General features: G+C 38.2%; 3 protein-coding genes across 4 annotated transcripts in view; all 3 read left to right on the forward strand.

The window, feature by feature from the left end:
• LOC131790936 (uncharacterized) overlaps positions 1-4,014 on the forward strand; it is a 44,482-nt gene extending 40,468 nt beyond the window's left edge. Inside the window, exons 36-37 of the mRNA XM_066166998.1 lie at positions 28-93; positions 916-4,014. Coding sequence (XP_066023095.1) covers positions 28-93; positions 916-1,145 — 296 coding nt within the window. The 3' untranslated portion in view covers positions 1,146-4,014. The remainder of the gene's footprint in view (positions 1-27; positions 94-915) is intronic.
• Positions 4,015-4,987: 973 nt separating this feature from the next.
• LOC131790928 (E3 ubiquitin-protein ligase MIB2-like) overlaps positions 4,988-21,011 on the forward strand; it is a 35,702-nt gene continuing 19,678 nt past the window's right edge. Inside the window, exons 1-9 of one of the 2 annotated variants that reach the window (XM_066167003.1) lie at positions 4,988-5,487; positions 8,428-8,599; positions 9,124-9,361; positions 9,746-9,940; positions 10,208-10,312; positions 10,989-11,093; positions 11,373-11,541; positions 11,824-11,951; positions 12,179-12,286. In XM_066167003.1, coding sequence (XP_066023100.1) covers positions 5,256-5,487; positions 8,428-8,599; positions 9,124-9,361; positions 9,746-9,940; positions 10,208-10,312; positions 10,989-11,093; positions 11,373-11,541; positions 11,824-11,951; positions 12,179-12,286 — 1,452 coding nt within the window. In that variant the 5' untranslated portion in view covers positions 4,988-5,255. The remainder of the gene's footprint in view (positions 5,488-8,427; positions 8,600-9,123; positions 9,362-9,745; positions 9,941-10,207; positions 10,313-10,988; positions 11,094-11,372; positions 11,542-11,823; positions 11,952-12,178; positions 12,287-21,011) is intronic. The other variant, XM_066167002.1, reaches the window with a different exon arrangement.
• On the forward strand, positions 15,150-19,075 carry LOC136280973 (baculoviral IAP repeat-containing protein 2-like). Its single transcript, XM_066167004.1, has 7 exons — positions 15,150-15,285; positions 15,531-15,621; positions 15,947-16,128; positions 16,368-16,716; positions 17,188-17,494; positions 17,777-17,842; positions 18,223-19,075. Exons 2-7 carry the CDS (start codon positions 15,565-15,567, stop codon positions 18,450-18,452), a joined length of 1,191 nt encoding a protein of 396 aa, XP_066023101.1. The 5' UTR covers positions 15,150-15,285; positions 15,531-15,564; the 3' UTR covers positions 18,453-19,075.

Genomic DNA, 21,011 nt, shown 5'->3' on the forward strand with positions numbered 1-21,011 from the left:
CCGGTTAACGTAATAATCTATTTGCAGAATGTGCAGCCCGATTAAAGAGATGTTTGGAATGTAAAACGCCTATTTCTGGTAAAGGAACGAGAGGTAACTTGCTTAGGGTTTTTCTTTGGATGTTGCCCTTTGCTGCCGAGGTGTGGCTGATGTAGCTCAAACTAAAATTTCAAGCTTTCGACGATTCATAATATCGATCCATGGCATATCATCTTGATGATGACATGGATCGGCGAAAGCTTGAAATTTTAATATCTACTCCAACCAAGAGGAGACGGGTAATTTAGTATTATAACTGAGTTGATAACGTAAATTGCCCACCGTAAAGAGTTTCAAAGCTGACGTTGCGAGCGTTTAGCCCTTCGCTCTGACGAAGGACTAACGACTAATACAGCACCACAGCTTCTTTGGAAACTTACCCCCTTTAGAGAAGAGACTGGCCTAACTTGAACCTTACTATTGCACCTTCATATCCATAACCAAGCTTGCTCTTCCTTTCACTTTTCCTCTGAATTGTCCGCAAGCTATCATTGCTAAAAAGATGCTGTTGATGATGCTGATAATACTGATGATGATAATAATAATAACAATAATAATGATGAAAATAATTATTATAATAGCAATAGTAATAATATTTCATGAGGGAACCAAACTCGCCAAGGCCGTTTTCAGCTGGGCCCTCAAATGATATGTCGGGAAATCTTGGGTTTTTTATTCTTAACCAGTTTTCATGTCTTGTTGAATTTCATTTTCATTTTATTTGGATTATTCTGAGCTTCTGCAAATATGCAGATTTTAAGAGCAAGAAAAAAAAGGTTCTTTGTCACCTTCGAAATAATACCATAATTTGGTTTGCCTTGGGAGAAATTGGCTGAAAATATTATTGAATTCAGTTCGCTCCAAATCTCTTCGCAGATGGTAACCCAATCATTGGAATTAACAACAAGTCCTTGGTCTCGCAATATCAGCAACTTGAAGTAAAGTTTCGGAAATTGGAGGAATCCGTTGTGTGTTGTATTTGCGTGGAAAGGAAGAAGGACGTCATTTTCCGCTGTGGTCACGGCGCATGTCAGTTTTGTGCAAAGCAGCTTAGTGTCTGCCATATTTGCAAAAAGCCCATTGAGATGAAAATACAAATATTTTAGTTGTGCGTGGTACCCTGGCGGCTTTTTTTTTTTTAAACAATCTACACTATCTGCTGATACGCCATGAAAGCCTGTTCGATAAACAACCCCTACTGAGTGAAACCAGTCTTAATCCATGTTCTACAGTATTTAAGATTTACATGAAAGGTCAATGAAATAAGAATAAAAGCAATTCATATTGTGAGCTTCTCGAAAAGAAATCGAGTCAAATCAGGCCATATTTTCATGCTCCACAATATTTAAAGTTTTTCAGGGAACGAAGGAAGATATTTATGAATCAAACGAGTTCAAATTGAATAATTTATTGTGGGGTGAAATGTGAGAGTGAATGGAATGCGATCAGTGTTTTCCTTCTCAGCCGTTTGTAATTCTAATTGTCGATCAATTTTTTGGGCACGGTGGTGGCCTGCTTGAACGGCAGAAACAAAATAGCTACGTTTATCAAAAATCTGGCACATTGCTGGAGGACTAGAGGACAAGGTGTACTATTGGGATAAAATTATGCAAGACATCGTTGATGAAGGCTTCCCTCAGAAAAAGAAGCGACTGAGGGATAAAGATACACCCTATATCAACACTGCATGGAAAAATGCTATCCGAGAAAAGAGAAGAGCCTTTAAGAAGTATTTAAATGAAAGTGAAATGTGGCAATGGGGCAGTCAGACAAAGAAGAATTGCTTTACGGCAATACTGGAAGAGAAAGTCTTCTGACCCTAAAGAAAACCCAAGAAATTTTTCCGAAACTTTTTAACCGTTTCTTGGATCTAGGAAGGGGGTTATGGGAACTGATATCAACTTAAAAGCTGACAGCAAGATCATATCGACCAATATGATATAATATGTGGTTAGTATTGTGTTTGAGCAGTTACTTAGTGACCAGATTTCAAAGCAATTTGACAGCCGTTTGGACCCCTGAATCACGGCATACCGTAAACGCCACAGTTGTGAAAAAACACTGATAAGTCTTATTAGTAACTACTTCGCATCTCTCCATATAAGCGGATATACGCCATCAGTTGTATGAGACAGCGGGGGACCCGAAAATGGCTTTCATCAACCTTATGAGGAATGCCAAAAGGGCCTCCGAATTTTATGCTGGCGATTTGTTAAAAGGAAATCTGAGTAAATTTCAAACTATGACTTTCAAGCATAACAGGACAGAAAGTAACATTCCATTACATTTACAAGGAAACATCATTGAATCTTCTGAATGTCTTAAGTTGTTAGGAGTTACCATAGATGAGCAGTTGAATTTTAACACTCACATCAATGAAATATGTAAGAAAAAGAGTCAAAAGGTAGGTGTAATGTTGAGGCTTAAAAAACTTATCCCTACCGATGCTAAATTAACTCTGTAGAAATCAGCCATATCGCCTTTCTTAACCTATTGCTACCTGACTTAGAATTCTGTCGTGCCAATGATAAAAGAAAGCTCGAACGGATTCAAGAAACAGCACTACACGCAGTTTTCCTAGATAAGCAGTCAAGCTACCAAGCATTACTGGACTAAAGTGATCTAACGACGCTTCAGAACAGAAGACTGCAATATATTGCTATCCTTATGTATAAGGTGAAACACAAACTATGCCCCAGCATAATATGCGAGCTATTTCACACGCATTGTTCACCCTACAATTTAAGGGTGGCGGAGTTTGCTATCCCCAGATTTAGGACCAAGAAATGTGGTTAACATTCGCTCAACTACCTAGGACTAGAGTTATGGAATAGGCTACCGAGCGAAATTAGAACCCTCCCATTATTATTTGGTTTCCAAATATCGTATCCGTAAATTTCATTTGAGCGTAATGGTAAAAGATGACAATTGTTCCAATTGCATCCTTTGTAATTCTTATTCTTTTTTATTGTTAATAATTTATCCCATTATTTGATAGTTAATTAGAGAATAATACATGGGCGCGCGTAGATATGGAGTTTCTCTTCGAGTGTTTAACTCGATAGCTCACGAGTGAGATGTCGAGTCGAACACGAGAAGAGAAATTCCATAGCTACAATTAACCATGTATTATTTTGTTTATCATATAAACACAATAGCCCTTTACAGGGGAGAAAAGCCGACTTCATTAATGAATGAAAATAAATGAATCGACAATCCTCAAATAACAATCGTAGAATGCGTTGGCGCTGACTCTTAAGATGGAAAAAAGCGCTAAATTATGATTACAAAAACAACAATGGTCGTAATTTTCAATTTACAAAATTCTCATTTATTGACTTTGTCCTTACCGACGGAAGAAGTCTTTCACATAAACGGCCAAAATCGGCTAGTGGCAAATCTTCCAGTTGTCGATTTTCATCTCAGCCGTGAGAAATGCTAACACCAAAGCCACTGAATACGCAATTTTCGGTTTTTCTTTTAGTATATTGGTTTTCTTCGCCTTTTAGGAAAGTTTGAACCTCACTGTCTGTCAGCGATTCGGATTTTTTAGTGTTTTAGCCGCCATAATTCGAGAAAGCTCCGACAAACAACTTGTATTGAGAATCGTGAAGACTTTGCCGTTCATTCATCAACCTGACTGAGAGGCGCCAAAGGCGAGTGACGCGTTAGCAGCTGATTGGCTATATCAAGACACGTGAAAAAATACGACATTTTTTCACGTGTGTTGTTTTAACTATATTGTATTGTAACACAATTTCAACTATATTGCATTGTTAATTAAATTGTTAGGCTTTTTTTTTAGAAGTTCATTAGAAAATAGTTAGTAGGTTATTAACTATATTAAGTGTCCCTTATTAGTAGAGGGGTTTTTAACCCCATCAGCTAGATATTCAAGACACATTAATAAATTTTATGATGATGATAACGATAACTGCCTATGATTTTTCGGAAAAATCAGAGTCGTCACTACATAAACGACGAAGTCTGAGAAACTGTGAAAAAGGTAAAAGGTATGGAATTCTTGACGTGTGATGGATTCGAAGATGAATACAACAAGTAACTGTGTGAATCTGTAGGTTTGTAGTAAACACTAGTGCATACACCGCTGCATTCAATTGCAATTTTGATGTCTAGAAAAGCCAAAGAAGTGTCGGAAATTTCCCAGTTATATTTAAGAGCCGGGTGAAAGGAATTGACGGCGGTTATAAATTATGTGACCTCCTCTCTGGTAGAGGAGGTAGTGCCAATGCAGTTGTCAATGTAACGGCCGTAAAGTTCAAGTTTGGGACCGTGGTATTGACTAAAAATGAGGATTCGTTAATGACGACATACCCTTGGTTTTGAAACTTCGACGTTCTTTGATGGATCCCTATTGGTCTTTGAGCAAAGGACAACAAATACAATGCAAACTTATCTTCTAGTTAAGAAAAATACATTTAGAGCAGGTTTAGCAGGTACGGAATGAATGGTGGACCGCAATCTAATGTATCGACCAGTTTTCAGGACTTTATGACAGATCTCTTTTATTTTCCTCTTTTATTCGTCTTCGATGATTTGCTTTTCTATTATTGGTTTATAATTATAGGAACTGTAAAGCAAACGGCTATCCGAAATCTGTAGGTTTCTTCGTTGAATTCGTCGCAGAGCGGTGCCGGAGGTAAAATAATGTTTTTTACCATATCCAACATCCACGCAATACTTTTTAAATAAATATCGTCATCCACACAGATTGTATTTATCAATCTCTATCTGTTTCAACATGTCCGTTCCTAATCCTTTTTCGGATTCTCTAAAATTAGCATAACAAGAAACGTGAGGTAACGCAACATTTAGTTAACCAATGACGTGTCCTGAATGATGCGTAGGGGAATCCCCGACAGTTGATGCGGTCATGAATTTAGCATTCTAGGAAAAATATATAGCTTCTATTAGCATTTTATCGCCAACGCAGCAGTTTCTTTACAGCCCCAATCGGCAACTGTTCTCACTGATACATCTTGATTAATTTTAGAATCGAGAAAGGAACTTGTTAGCATTGTGTTAAACCGGCAGAAGGGTACTGAATCGAAGCCATCCGACGACTGGCTCGCCAAACAGAAATATTTCTTATGCAAGATATTTGCTTCTCCGTTATCTAGGAAAAGACGAGATCTAGAGAAGCTTCCATCAGATCTTGTCAGTATAAACGTGATAAGGAAAATCCTGGTATAACTATGACAATAAATCTTCTAGGCACCCGAGTTGTTCGTGGTCAAGATTGGGAATGGGGAAACCAAGATGGCGGAGAAGGTTTTGTAGGTACAGTAGTTCAAGTCGGAAGAGACAAGAAGTCGCCTGCGACAGAACAGCTTGTTTACGTACAGTGGGATTGTGGAGGGAAGCACAACTACAGGGCTGGAATCGAAAAGAAACACGATCTTCGAATTTTTAGTTTCACAAATGGCGGTGAGTGACGATGTTAGTTTCTTGTTGATTATCTTACTTTGAACGAAAATATTTGCCCAGATTCATCCGAACAACTCTTGCTGAATATTATATTCCTTAAATAAGATAAAATGCAATCTCAGCACTTCTGTTAGGAAAGCAAATGATGGCACAATTTCAATGAAATTGAATTTAACACACTAACACGAGGTTTAGAAATCATGCGGACTGACAATTGACACGGAAAAAATTATTGGACTTTTCACCGGAGTTGAAATCTTGTGACAACCTTAGCTGAAAATTAAACAGCGATCCTCGTTTCAAATTTTATTTTTCTCGTCAAATGCTTCCCTCGAAAAATTTAAGGTCGTCAAACTTATCGATTGACGTTTTGTTTTTTACTTCACATAAGTTTATATGCATGGAGTTCGAACTCTCAGACCACGGGTTTTTTTATTTGCATAAGATCTCTCACACATCAACTGCATACTAGGTGAAAATGTTACAGCGTGAATCTGTTGTATCACAAAAAGCTGTGTTCAGCTTCCCACAAACCCAGAGCTATTATTAAGTCAGAGAGTAAGTTGTTGAAACTACAAGTCAAAGTAGTTTGTCGTAAAGTGACCTCGAAAGGCCTTAGCCCTGAGGTATCGAGTCTTCCTTGTTTTCAGAAAAATTTAAGTTGCTATCAACTTGTTATTGATTTAGGCGGCCGAAAACTTCCATGAAAGGAAAACAAGTAATGTAAAAAAGGTTTCCCTTTACGTTTGATGCGTTCACAACAATACTTTCGGCTCAGTTTCAAGCATTATCAACTCATGCGCGCGGTCTCACTATTGCCGTTAGAAAAAAGGTTTTCTAGAGTTTTAGACCCACGATTGGTGTGTTCACCGCAAACGCCAAACCACGGTTAGCAGTTTGTGGTTAGAAGTAGAAGTTTCGCGACTTTCAGCTTTATAGATCGACGTCTGCTTCCACCTCAAAAAAAATCAACATGTGAGCCGCCATCTTGAATTACACAAAGGATGGACTCCTTCATTTCGAACACAAAATGAGGTTAAAAGATTGGTTTTCTAGCGTCCCAAACGGATTGGTGATAAAGGAAGATTTCTCCTTACATATATTTATAGAACATACGTGAGAACTTTCGAACAGGAAGAAAAAAGCGTCGAGGGAACCCAACTACCTGAAACTGCCTTGCCCGAAGTTCAAACTTGGACAGCAAACGGCGAACGTGACCGCTGGAGTCTGATCGCGTGACTACTAGACATTCAAGTTTGCGGTCACATGTATTCAGAAACAAACGTGGATCTAAAACTCCCTTTTGTAACATAGATCAGTAAACATCGATCCGCATTCTTTGGTTTGTCAATCAACGCTTCCTAAGCTTCCCCCCCCTCCTCCCTCTGAAACAAGGAGGAAGGAGGTGGAGAATTCATTGACATTATGATATGAGCTAAGAGGAAGACCGATAAACAGCTCAATGTCATAATATGCTGGGGCCGTGCAAACTCTACAAAGCTACGGGCCGATTTGTCCTTTACACACATTAGTAGAATTCATCCTACAAACTCGTGTAGCCACCAACATCTTTTGCAATTTCCGTTAGTCGTCAAAACATATGGGGCTGTTTTTGAGAACCAGTGGAACATTTCCATTATTTTAGGAAATCTTCGTGTTTTGTTCAACAAAGTCAGAGAAGGATATTGCGTGCTAGGGACGGAACTGCATGTGATGCCAAAAACAACTGTGAATCTATGAATATCATATCCATGAACCACGGATCAATAACTGAAGATGAAAGTGATCATCGAAGTTGTGAACACTTCTTAAACGGCAGTGAAAATTAATACTGAAGAACATTCTATCATTTGTTTATTATCAAGAGAATCCGTAAATATTTGTCACGGCAATCTACAGAAACTCTAATTCATGCATTCATATCCAGCCGCCTTGATTATTGTAACAGCTTGCTTTAAGGCTCTCTCAGTTATCAACTAAATAAATTACAACGTGTTCAAAATACCACCGTTGGGGTAATTTTTCAGGAAGCAAAATTTTCTCGTGTCATGCCGTTACTTAGAGAATTACATTGGCTCCTTGTAAAAATGCCGTATAGATTTTCAAGTTTTACTCATTACCTTCAAATTAATACACGGGCAAGCCCCGTACAATCTTTGTGAGCTGATTACCATTAAACAGAAGAGTAGAAATTGTCTTGGATTCGCAAGTAGTGTGACATTAAATTATTGTCCAATAAAGTTGCTCGCCACGCTTGGTGACAGGTCTTTTAGTGTGGCTGCCCTGAGACTCTGGAATGCCCTACTAGAGAGTATAAGAAACACCAATGACATTCATTAATTTAGAAAGAAACTAAAGACTCACTCTTTTAAAGAAGACGGTTTTTACCATGAGAGTTGGGATTTCTCATTTTAATTTTCAGATTCGATTATTGATTTATTACATTATTGATAAATGTCTATCGTATTCTTAGTTTTAAATGTAGTATTTTTAACTTGTATATAGATGTATAGCGATAAAGTAATGCGCAAATGAAAATTTTACGTTGATATTTTTGCAATAGAAACTTTATAAATTATTGTTATTGTGGTAAACTTTATTGGTAAAATAACCAATGTATATATAAACATCATTGCAGGCACAGCCAAGGCAATGTGGACTACGATATAAAATATATATATGTAAAGGTTGTATTGTTATTATTATTATTATTATTATTATTATTATTATTATTATTATTACTATTTAAACCCGTAGATCAGGGATTCAATTCGCGCACAAGCCTAAATATTTTTTCAGTCGTTATTTTCACTACCGTTTAAGTAGTGTTCATCACTGCGAAGATTACTCTCATCTTCATTTGTGATGCCAAGGCAAACAAGTTCACTCCTTAACATAAGGTATCTCTCTAATTCATATGCTGGTCGTCTCTTCTATTAGACGCGAAACATCTATTTAGGAGCTGCGATGGTTGTAAAGAAGATCCTATCATTGGACTGCGCTGGCACTGTTTAGATTGTCCCAACTATGATCTGTGTAGCAAGTGTTATATGAACGATTTCCATGATGTCAATCATCGCTTTGAACGATTCCACAAGAGCCGCGCCAAAGGGTAAGTTGCCAAACGAACAGGTCAGCGGCCTGTACTTCCATGTAAACCCATCGATGTAAATAATATTCCATTGTCTTAAATCAACTTTAACTTCGTTATCTCTCGCAAAGAAGCAAAACGTTATTTGCCGTCAGAACCCGATCATATATAACTTTAATATGTCTTATTTTGTAACATTGCATTATCTATTAAGTTTGGTTTCTTTCTCTTTTGTTGCTTTTTTTTTTTTAATGAGAATTGACTTCAAATGGAAAAGGGTGAGCTCCAAGACGTCACGGTTCCTCTAGCGGTCCAGCCTCTGGACTCCAATAGTGATTTAACAATGTTTCTTATGAATAATTTTCTTACCTCAATTTTACAACATTTTTGTGAGCAATTGACTACTTTTAGTTTTATTTTGTTGTTCGAAGGTACATTCTATGTTTTTCACCGGACGAAGATAACAACAGGATATCAACCGATATTCTCTTAAAGAGTATTAATGAATTATGTATTTAATTGTGTCATCTGATGCAAATTTACAGCACCTGCGTTGGCAAAAGGGAAGGCGCCACTAAGCTTGAAGCCCGCGGAATGTTTAAAGGAGCAAAAGTAACCAGAGGACCAGACTGGGAATGGAAGGAACAAGATAACCAACCTCTTATGGAAGGCGAGGTTACTGAGGTCACCAGCTGGAGTGACGAGACTAATAATGATGCTGTGCGAGTGAACTGGAACAAAGGACCGAAGGAGGACATTTATAGATTGGGAACAAATGGAAAGGTGACATGGGCAAATAAATTATTGCTTTATCATTATTATTATTTTTTTATTATTATCATTATTACTTCTACTATCATCGGTTTCATAGTATTAATAATAATTAGTAGTGGTAGTAGTGAAATCAATTGATTTTAATTATAAACAGGATCCAATTGTTTAAAGTTGTTCCTGTTGACTTTCTCAGTACTATATCTTGAGAATGATTTCATCTTTGGCACTCCTGACCCTATTTTACATCTCGAACATCTCCTTACGCCATTTCAAGCACTCTAGAGCTTAATTCAACCACAACTTGAGACTAGGTCACTTTGAAAAACTCTTGCAGTCAAAAAAATCCCACACATTGGATACCTAGTCTTTACTTCTATTTCATTCTAACTGTAGGTTGACCTCAAGTGTACTTCGCCAGCTGTTGGAGGATATTATTACAGAGATCACTTACCACCGATCACAATGCAGATAAGAAAATCCAAAAGTGGGTTTACGACTGGTGACAAAGTCTACCTTCAGAAGCTTGCGGTAGTAAAGCTTCAGGAGTTATCCGCTGGTCATGGGGGATGGAACGCAGGCATGGAAAGGGTTCGTTTGGGACTTGTTTTCACGGACTCATAACACTTTCTAAAACTCTTAAAAACGTTTTAATGTTTAACCCTGATTTGAGATTCAGAAATCCTGAAAGCCTCAGTATTAAATTCCTAATAAGGACACATTGGCCCTCCCCTTCGGGGGAGTGCCAATGTGTCCTTGGGTTCTTGGGTCCTTGGGTCCTTGGGTTTACATTTAAGCCAATTTAGTGAAATGTCGTTGACAACTCGCACTGAAGAAACTGTTTACTTGCATCCACAGTACATAGGAAAAATTGGAGTCGTGCAAGATTTCACAACCGATGGTGATGTTGTTGTAGAGTATCGCGACAGAAGTTGGCGTTACAATCCAGCAGCTTTGACAAAGGTAATGCTAACGCAACCATTTGTCTCGTCAAGAAGTCCCTACTTACAATTAGTTAAATATATCTGTGTTCTGAAAGAGCCCTTATTGGTTTTTTTTTTCAGTTGACGTAAACATTGGCATCAGGTATATTAGGAGTGGCTTGAGTGATCAAGAAATATCCTACTTAACTTAATTATGTCAAAATTTATATGGTTTGTTCAAAGTTAAAACGCTTACAATGTGTTAAATTTCTGACTGCACACAATGGACGCTATGTGATTACTGATAATTTATAGCATCTTCATTCTATTAACTGGCCAACAGGAATCAGGGATATGGAGTGGGACAGGAAACAATCCAAGAGCTAGCTAATGGACATTTCAGTGTCATATATATGTATAAAACACATGAATAAAGGGGCAAGTTTCTAAAGAAACTGTGGTGCTGCGTCGGTGGGAGAGTATAGCACGAAGGGCTAACGCTCGAAACGTCAGCTTATTTACCCTTTACGGTGGCTAATGTACGTTTTCAACTCAGTTGTTAACACTAAATTACCTATATTAAACACACTTTGCTATGCCTGAAGAGCCGCAACAGCGGTGAAACGCGTAGCGCAAAAGCAAAGTAAAAGTTGAAAGAAGACTTTCGTTTTTCATTGGTTTTAGTATATATATTTATATATATTTCCTTTACCCAGATACAAAAATTTAAGAAAGGCGATGAAGTCGTAGTTAAAAGTGATGAGCACTTAGTGAAAGAACTTCAAAAAGAACATGCAGGATGGGATGAGTCTATGATATCAGTAAGTCTAATTTTTTTAGATTAGTTTAAATATTTATATATTTTATGGTTTTTAGTTTGGTTAACATTGTAGGCTTTCACTTGGAAGTAAACGCAAACTCCTGTGGGCATGTGCGGAAGCTGAAAACTAAAAGAATATAAAGAATGTAAACTAAAAGAAGCTAGAAGAGTAAACGATAAACGCCTCAACTCTGGAGCCAATTATACATGTACCTCCAGAAACTATTGAAAAACTAAGCAGGTTTAAGAAAAATAATATGCTACTTTATTCCATTTGTAGATCCTTGGTCGTACTGGAAAGGTATTGGAAGTTGATAGTGATGGTGGCATATTAGTGTCAGTAGAAGGTACCACATGGATGTTGAGCCCGGCTGCTGTGACTTCTGTAACTGACCCAGACCCCCAGCAGTCAACTGCGTCTGGTGACATGGGCAGCGAAGATCCTTTAGGTACAAAGTTATAGCACAAAAGTATCGAAAGCCTCAGTAAAGATGAGCAATCTAAGTCAAAAAGAGTAAAACCTCTGAAGCGCATGATAACCGATTTGCTGAGAGGATGGCTCAAGTTTTCTCGACCACTCACAAAGCGAGATGAGTAATTTAACATCATCTATGTCACTCAATTGAAAACTGCCCTGAGAAATGAGAAGAAAAATTCCTCGACAGCACAAGTGATAATTATTATTCCGGAAATTTGTCTCCTCACCATTGCTGTCGACTTTTTTCCTTCAGGGTTTTTCAGTCTCCTTAGAGACTTCCAACGCCAAGCTCATGAACAGGAGGACCGCGGCCTTGTGAATGCTGCACAAAGCAACAACCTCCTGAGACTCAAGGAAATCTTGGATGCTAACCCAGAACGGGTACTTTTTTTCCTACATTCCTTTTACTTTTGCAGATAATATTTACAAGTCTAAAAAGGTTTCTTTAATCAAGGCAATATGAGAAATGTGAGCATAAGAAGAGAACTGTACAACTTAGGTTTTAGAAGTGATAAAGTGAAGGTTACTTTTAAAAACTTCTAGAATCAAATTTGAATTTAATTTGGTGGCGTTTTAGAAAATTTGACGTGATCGTTCGTTCTGCACAGATTGATGACCTAGTGGGTGGTCACACAGCTCTTCATGTGGCATGTCACCAGGGACATTGTGACATCATTAGAGAACTGCTTGAGAGAGGAGCTGATATGTATGTACTGGTGGGTTATAATTTTTTTATAATTTTTTTTATTATTACTGTTATTTTTTGTCCCGTTCAAATTATTGTTATTGTTAGTGCTGCACGAGGAGCATAACAAAGAGACTCATGAGCGACAAGCTTAGGTTATTATTTTGACATGCTTGTATTCTATTTATTTTAAGTGTTTCAGAAGTGGGACTTCCCTATTCATATACTTTTATTAATCAAAATACAGGATGATCAGGGATACACAGCCATGCATGTCTCTACTTACCAGTAAGTTGACATAAAAAAAGGAATTTTAAGTTAGGTGGTCAAACTTATAATTCGACTCCGAGATCACTTTATTTTTGCCTTCCTCCGCCAAACGATTACTTTCGAACTCTCTAGCCATCCTCTCAGCCAATTAAATAGAAAAACAAAAAAAACGAAAACCACTAAAAACGAAGTAACTATTGCTGTGCTTAAATTCGACAGCATGTGATTGTTCTGCATTTGCATTCATCCGCCAAGATATTTTTGTATGTTCTGACTGGTTCTGACTGCTTAACATTTGGTTTTACAACACTCGCAGGACCCAACGCAAACCATCTGCATGCTATTGCTGATATCTTTTTTCCTTTACGACATTAACGTGAAAGCAGAATAATTAACCTCTTAAGTTAAACTATAAAATGCAAAAATGCGCGATGTTTTATTGCATTTATATCCTTATGATCATTCAGAGACGAAACCGGTGAAGCCTTAAAGCTGTTACTGGAGAGAGGTTTTGACCCAAATGTTCAACATGGAAGTAATAAGAACACACCCTTACATTGGGCTGTGCAAAAGAAAAACGAAACGGCAGTACAGATCCTGACACAGTGCCCTGAGTGTGACGTCAATCTTCAGGTTCGTTGGGTCCTTTGAAGATATCAGTTCTCCTTGGAATACAAAGTCCCGATGCCTTCTCGACTTTCCGATTAACCAAGCAAACATTGCACATATTTTTATTCAGACGCATTTTGTTGTAAAGTTTAAAACTGCAATCCCCTTTGTTTATTTTAAACGTACACGAAAAGTCTATGACTGACGTCGGGAGGTCCTAAGACTCAACTGTTTTGGCTATTGCACTGGACTATTTGACGCACCCATTCTTGATGTTTTCATCCAACCATTTTCGTGCTCAAATACACTGCTACCCAAGCTACCAGTCGATATAACAAAGTAGAAAGGCACCATGTGACTCCAAACATTACGCTTGACCATTTTCAGGACGAAGCTGGTGATACCCCTCTCCATGATGCCATCCTTTTAGAACACCACAACATGGTGGATATGCTGTTAGACTGTCCAAGAATTTGTTACACTCTTTGTAACGGAAAAGGTTTCAACTATCTTCACCTTGCTGTTTTAAAAGGAAATAAACGGTAACTATGCCCAAAATAATTACATCGCTACTCAGTTTGACGTCTTAATCAGAGTAAGGGTAAGATAGCCAACTGATTCAGGTGTACCCAGACCCAGGGCATAGTTTACAACAGATCATCGCAGTTTTCGAGACGTCTGGGTCATACTTGCCATAATAGAAAATCTAAGCTTATACGCACACTAAGGTCTAACGTGAACTTTATGGTCTTCCTGATCGTTAAGGTCGTTGGTCATTACTTGGCCTGGTTTTCATGTAATTTGGACAGTTGGGGTGATGAGTGATCAGCAGGAAACCAGACTAAATCTCAGTCATGAAGTAGTTATTATGCTGTTACTTAGTTTAACCGCTCTGACATCCAGTTTTTCTTAAATCTTTTTTGTCATCTATTTACAGCGGCGTGGAAAGAATTTTTGCCAAAACCGGGAATTCCTTGAATGTTGTCAAAGATGATGGGTTTACGACCCTTCATATTGCAGCAAATAAAGATCATCGTGAGATAGCTAAGATCCTTTTAAAGAAGGTACTCTATACAAAAAAAAAAGTTCTCCCTGACTCCCTGTGTAGTTAAACTGCTCTAACAGAATTGAAAGAGTGTCGTATGTGTTCAATCTCGGAACGGAATACGACTTTCTGTTTGTGGTTGGTTGGGATATTCAACACTACTTTTACGGCTATTCTCCCATTGTAAAAAAAAAAGAAAGAAAAGTAAAAGCTCTCATTTACGGTCAGTTCACTGCAAAAAATTGATTGCTAAAAGGCTAGATTGCTAAGGCTCTTGCTAGAAGTGTAGGCTTTGCACTGGCAAAGTGGTCCATGACACCAAACTGATATCCTTGCACAGGACGAAATTGCAAGAATCCGTAAACGGAAACGTGGCAGAAACATGTTAAACCGTTCTGGAAACACGACGGATAACCTGTGTTTCCGTTACCGGTTTCGTGACGTTTTCTCGCGTTTCCGTTGCTGCGTATACAACCGAACCGGACCACTTTTTGTGCATGTTAAACATAACGGAAACATGGAGTTGCATGTTTCCGCCACGTTTCAGAAATACGGAAACATGTGATTTCGTCCTGTGTTGTTTTCCGCACATTGCTAAAAAAATCTTTTCCGTTTGAGATGCTACTAGTATATCATATATATAGTAAATGAAATTCCGTCAGGATGTTCTCTCCTGGCCAGAAGAAGGGGCTAAATTCAGTTACCTGCTTTAGAACACAACACAGTGACCCAGGCAGATCTCAGTGGTAAACAACCCGGGTCTGGAGTCCAGACCGCTAACCTTCAGGCCACTGCGTATCCTTGTTATCCAGAACTTTAACAAAAGTTTACAAAACCTTTTAAATCATGAATTTGAATTCTTATTGATAAACATATTTCGATAATGAGAGGATATTTTTATTTAACAGCCGGGGTGTGAGGTAGATGCTCCAAGCGCTGAAAATCATTCGGCACTTCATTTAGCCGCCAATGCAGGGCACTCAGTCATGGTAGAACTGTTGTTGGACTTTGGAGCTAATGTGAACTCGATGGATAATGACGGAGATACGGCACTTCATATCAGTTTAATGAGGGAACACGAACTACAGAGTAATCCGAGAGCAATGGTAAATAAGTAGCTTTACAAAATACCGTGCTGTGAGCCTGTTCTAGCGTTCAGTCAGTAGATCAAAGCTCGATAGTAAACGGTGCTGTAGTCGCGGAGGAGTCAGGTCACGTATACCTTAGCTGTTTCACTCTTCCGCTACTTTGAAGTCTTTAGCCATTGTTTTGCCAACTGAACGCCTGGAACAGGCCAACCAGCTGTCGAAGGTGACATTGTATATTTTATCTCTCTTTTTCTCCCCTTTAGCGTGATAGGATTGGTAATGTAAAATAATCATAACATGGATGGTTATGCCTGTGTCGTTGCTTTTACCAAGACGTTTAAAAGCAAATCCAAAGTAAGCTCATGTGTTATTCACATCGGTTTAGACAATAACATAATTGTGAAGTAAGGTTACTGTTATTTTCTTTCTTCAAGCGATGTTGCTTTCTAACTTCGTGAAAACGACTAAGCAAGGAACGCAGATAGACAAATCATTTATTCCATCAACCACACCCTTTGAGAATCGTCCGCCCAGTTAATTTTGCTATGTAGTGCACCGACCTAAAAAGGGTTCTCATGCTGCTTGCAATAAGTACAATTGATGTAAAGGGAAAGGTGATCAGTTGGTTCTTTGTTAGTGTCTTTGGCCTTCTACACAGAATGGTGTTGTTTTATTTTAGTATGGTCCGGAGTTACTACCTGGAATACGAAAGAGCAGTGCGTCCTTCGTTGCTGTATCACGCTGCTTGTTGAACTATGGAGCTGACGTATGGAAAGTCAATGGCTCAGGGGAAACACCGCTGACCAGATGTCGAGGATCGGAAGTTGAGCAACTCATTCGGAAGATTGCAGCCTGTGGACGGTATTTAAAAGCTTTTGTGTATTTTTTTTTAATATTTATATACCTCGCGTCCAAAACACTGTCATTCTGATGAAATTTGTATCCTGATCACGACTAAGAACATTCTCCGCATAGCCTCCATATGTCTTGCCTGAATTTAGTCCAAAGGATTTCAAATGAATGAAGACTGTTGCAAAGTGGAAATTACTTTTAGATATATGATATTTAACTAAAAATTACACTTTGTTTAACAACTTTAGGACCACAGACAATAAGAAAGTTCCAAGTTTTGGGTCGTCGAGCGAGTCGCAAACAGAACCTGAGTCAGAGGATGCTTCATCTTCAGCAAGTGCGGCAACACCGATAGACGAAACTGAAAAAGATGATAAAAATCAACCAGATAGTACGAGTAGCACTGATGAGGTAGAAGATACGTTTTTACGGCGCTTAATAAGTGCCTTATGCAGTGGAGATCAACAAGAATCAGTATCAGAGGAGATGTCAGACGAGAAGGAGAGTGAAGACGTTCAAGAAGGCGAAACAACTGAAAGTGTATCGCAGGAAACAGCCCTGGTGAGAAATATAATGGAGGAAGACACATTTTGTCTGGTAAAAAGTTCATGCGAAGTTTTAAAAGCACTTTTATGGTACCATTTTATATCAGAAAAGAAAAGTTACAACGGGGATTATCCTCAGAAGCAACATAAGAAATCTGACGCCCTCAATCTTTTATTGCTTTTAAACCTTCTGTTCACGTTTTTCATCTGTAGTAATTATGACGATGGTTTTCTCGGATATTGTACATAATAGTGTCAAAATATTACAGAAAAGCCTTCTATTTTAGACGGAACGGTTGTTGGGGGTTTCCGATCATCTTTGTTGCATTCATTTTGATTCGGTGGCCAGTTAAGTGGCGTTACGCATTCAAAATTCTCTTTCGAAGTTGCTTGTCTGTTCTGGATAAAAAAAAGACTCGTTACTGGACTAAAATGCCTCATTAGGTCTCTCTTTTTTGTTTAAACTATCTTAAATCTATGGTTTATCAAAGCAGTTGAGTTTATTTTATTTTTTGTTTACAAGGAGAATGTGGTGTTGGAAGTGACTAATAAAGTTGCAGTGGAAACCTGGGCCTCAGACATCTCAAACAACAGTGTCGTTCAACCTGCTGAAATGGCAGATAATAACACCGACACAGATATGGACGACAGCGAGGGCCCACAATCGCAGACACAATCAACAGACGACGATGTTAATATGGATCAGGAGACAGAAAATGAAGAAAAAAATCCATCGACATCTGATGATCTTAAAGTGCTGTGTAACATATGTGAGGAGGCTGAGGCTGTTGTTGCATTCAAACCCTGTGGCCACACTGTTGTATGCACAGGTAGCTATGCTTTTTGTGTTACTTGTTGTTTTTGTTCTGTTTTAACCACTCAAATTTTAAATGGGCCTTGTCTCTAAGTTTGAAATAATTCAAGCTTCCTTTAAAGAAAATTGCCTTGAAAAAGAAAGCGACTTTGAAATACCTGTTTCCTTGAGAAGACAATCGCGAAAAGGTAAAAAGGATTCAAGGAGGAACGACCATGATTAAGTGTGGAGAAGATTAACACAGTTTGAAAAAAACATCTTGATGGTATCACTTATTAACGTAATAATCCGTTTGCAGAATGTGCAGCCCGATTAAAGAGATGTTTGGATTGTAAAACGCCTATTACTGGTAAAAGAACGAGAGGTAACTCGCACAAATTTTAAGTTTTCTAGTCTTTGGATGTTATCCTTCGCTGGCGAGGTGAAACCGATGTAGCTAGAACTAAAATTTCAAGCTTTCGACGATTCATAACATCGATTCACGGCATATCTTCCTGATGGTGACGGGAATCGCCGGAAGCTTGAAATTTTAATATCTACTCCTAACAGAGAAGAGACGAGGTAATTTAGTAATACCAACTGAGTTGATAACGTAAATTGACCTCCGTAAAGAGTTTCAAAGGAAGGAAAGGAAAGGAAAGAAGATTCTTTGTCAGCTTCGTAATGCTATCATTATTTGGTTTGTCTTGGGAGAAATTGGCTGAAAATATTATTGAATTCCATTCGCTCTTACTCTCTTCGCAGATGGTAACCCAATCATTGGAATAAACAACAAGTCCTTGCTCTCGCGATATCAGCAACTTGAAGCAAAGTTTCGGAAATTGGAGGAATTCGTTGTGTGTTGTATTTGCGTGGAAAGAAAGAAGGACGTCATTTTCCTCTGTGGCCACGGCACATGTCAGTTTTGTGCAAAGCAGCTTAGTATCTGCCATATTTGCCAGAAGCCCATTGAGATGAAAATACAGATGTTTTAATTGTGTGGGTTAAACACTATCTACACTATCTATCGATACGCCATGAAAGCTCGTTAGATGAACAACCACTGCTGAGTGAAATCAGTCTTTTTCTATGTTCTACAGTACTAAAGATTTACATCAAAGGTCAACGAAATAAGAAAAAAAGAGATTCATATTGTGAGCTTCTCGAAAAGAAATCGAGTCAAATAAGGTCATATATTCATAATACAATACATGGAACGAAGGAAAATATTTATGAATCAAACAAGTTCAAATTGAGTAATTAAGTGTTATGAACTGAGTTGAAAACGTAAATTCGCCACCGTAAAGAGTTTAAAGGCTGTCGTTTCGAGCGTTAGCCCTTCGTCAGAGCGATTGGAGGAATTGTGGGTTGTGTGTGGGTTTATATGCAGAAAATGGAGCTACTCTATTGGTGGGAATATGGTGATGAGAAGACAAGAACAAATTAGTTAAATAAAAGGCGCTCGTTGATACCGTAAGGATTAAGAGTGCGATTTGGAAAATAAATTTTTGTTCTAAAGTTTTGTGGCTTTCCTAACTGCCTGGATGTAGGGAAAGGCCGCAAGCTGTCATATGCTGTTTAGAATGATTAAGGAGATTAAAGTGTCAAGCGACTGGTTTGGATGCGTCCTTGTCATTTCTTTCTATGTCGCGAAGGTGTTCTCGAAATCGGTCACCTATCCGTCTTCCTGTTTCACCAATGTATAACTTTTTGCAATAAGTGCAAGTCAGGTAGTAAATGACATTGGCGGAGGTGCACGTAAAGTGATTAGTAATCTTAATGGATCTCTTGGGTCCCGACATTTTCTCTACTTTATGAATATAAGGACAAGTTTTGCATCATGAGCGAGCGCATTTGAAAGTTTCAGGTTGGTCATTGGTTTGAAACGAACTTCCGACCAAAAAGTTGCCAATGTTTTTGTCACGTTTGAATAAAATTAGTAAAAGTAGTGGAGGTTGCGAAAAGATAAAACCAGTTTCTGAATAGTTTTGGAATAATTTAAAGTTTTCAAGAATGATAGATTTAACTGCATGGTTGTGAGGGTGAAATGTGAGAGTAAATGGAATCAGTGTTGTCCTCCTCAGCCGTTTGTAGTTCTGACTGTCGATCAATTTGTTGGGCATGGTGGTGGCCCGCTTGAACGACAGAAACAGGATAGCCACGTTTATCGAAAATCTGGCACATTGCCTCTCATTTTTCGGAAAAATCGGAGTCGTCACTACATAAACGACGAATTCTGAGAAATCGTGAAAAAGGTATTGAATTCTTGACGTGTGATGGATGCGAAGATGAATACAACAAGTAACTATTGTTAGTTTCGAAACGCGTAACTTGTGCGCTTTTCTGTTAGGTTTATTCCGGTCTGTTATTTCCTCGTTGGTTAGTGATTATTACTTAATAAGTTTTTATTTCAATCAGTTTCATTTAAACACATATACCAGATATTATATTTCATATTTCATCGCTATAAGTTGCTGTCGACGCCACCAATTTTTTTCTGCTATTCGCGTACGATCCGCTGTCGGCGATTTATCTACAATCATTAGGAGCTAGACCAAAGTAAGTTTTTCTTTATTTCACATTTAAGATATTTCCTTTTTTTTCGATACGTATATCGATTTATTTCTCGCTTTCAGTTTACGTTATAATCGCTTCATTGTTCATTAGGCTAGTGTTAAATTTCTCAGGGATATTTTCTTAGTTTAGTTTCTGCTGCATTTCCTTTTAGCTCGAACCGCACAAATTCAGCTACAACGTTATCATCAAATCATAACCACGCTATCTTCAATCTTTACTTCGCCCTCTTCATCTGCGATTTCACACCGATCTCCTTATTTTCGTTTGTAATTTTGATTACGTACTTCTTGATTAAATCGTGATTTATATTGTGCGTTCGGATTGTCTTCTCCGCTACACTAGTAACCTTTGAAGGTTACAACTATGTGAGTCTGTAGGTTTGTCGTAAACACTAGAGAATAAAACATTGCCTTTCATTGAAATTTTGCGTAAGTACTAGAACATGGAACGACCTGAAACCACCTAAAAACCACCTAAAACCACCTAAAACCACCTACAACCACCTACGACTACCTCAAATATTTCAACAACCACCCACAACGACCTCAAAAACATCTCTAGCCACTCGCAAACTAACTAAAACCATCTAAAACAAGGCGTAAATGTCTAAAATAAGGTGAGACAGCATTATGTCAAGTACATGAAATACGAGAATCGAACGAAACCTCCACCTCCCCCTGAAATCTTACTTTCCCTTGTTCAATGTAGAATCAACCATCTCACGAAATGAAATGCGAGAGCATGCTAATTATAATTCATATTCCCTCAGTAGTAAAAGACTTTAGAAAATGAACTACTCGTCGTCAAAAGACTGACTTGACTTACCTTTTTCTACTCTGGGTACCAGCAGACGTTTTGGCTCCCGTCTAGAAAAATATGTTTAAGAATGGTCATTAAAAATATTTTAAGCGAACTGTGCGTACCTTTGGGATCTTCCTTTGGCACGAACGCCAACGCGCTGTCATTCATACAGCATG

This window comes from Pocillopora verrucosa, chromosome 5 (genome assembly GCF_036669915.1).
Source record: "Pocillopora verrucosa isolate sample1 chromosome 5, ASM3666991v2, whole genome shotgun sequence".
Classification (NCBI taxonomy): domain Eukaryota; kingdom Metazoa; phylum Cnidaria; class Anthozoa; order Scleractinia; family Pocilloporidae; genus Pocillopora; species Pocillopora verrucosa.

Coding starts and splice junctions, on each gene's coding strand:
- LOC136280973 (XM_066167004.1), top strand. CDS start 15,565: ATGGATGGTTATGCCTGTGTCGTTGCTTTTACCAAGACGTTTAAAAGC. Junction 15,622..15,946: donor CGTTTAAAAGCAAATCCAAA/GTAAGCTCATGT, acceptor GTTTTATTTTAG/TATGGTCCGGAGTTACTACC. Junction 16,129..16,367: donor AAGATTGCAGCCTGTGGACG/GTATTTAAAAGC, acceptor TAACAACTTTAG/GACCACAGACAATAAGAAAG.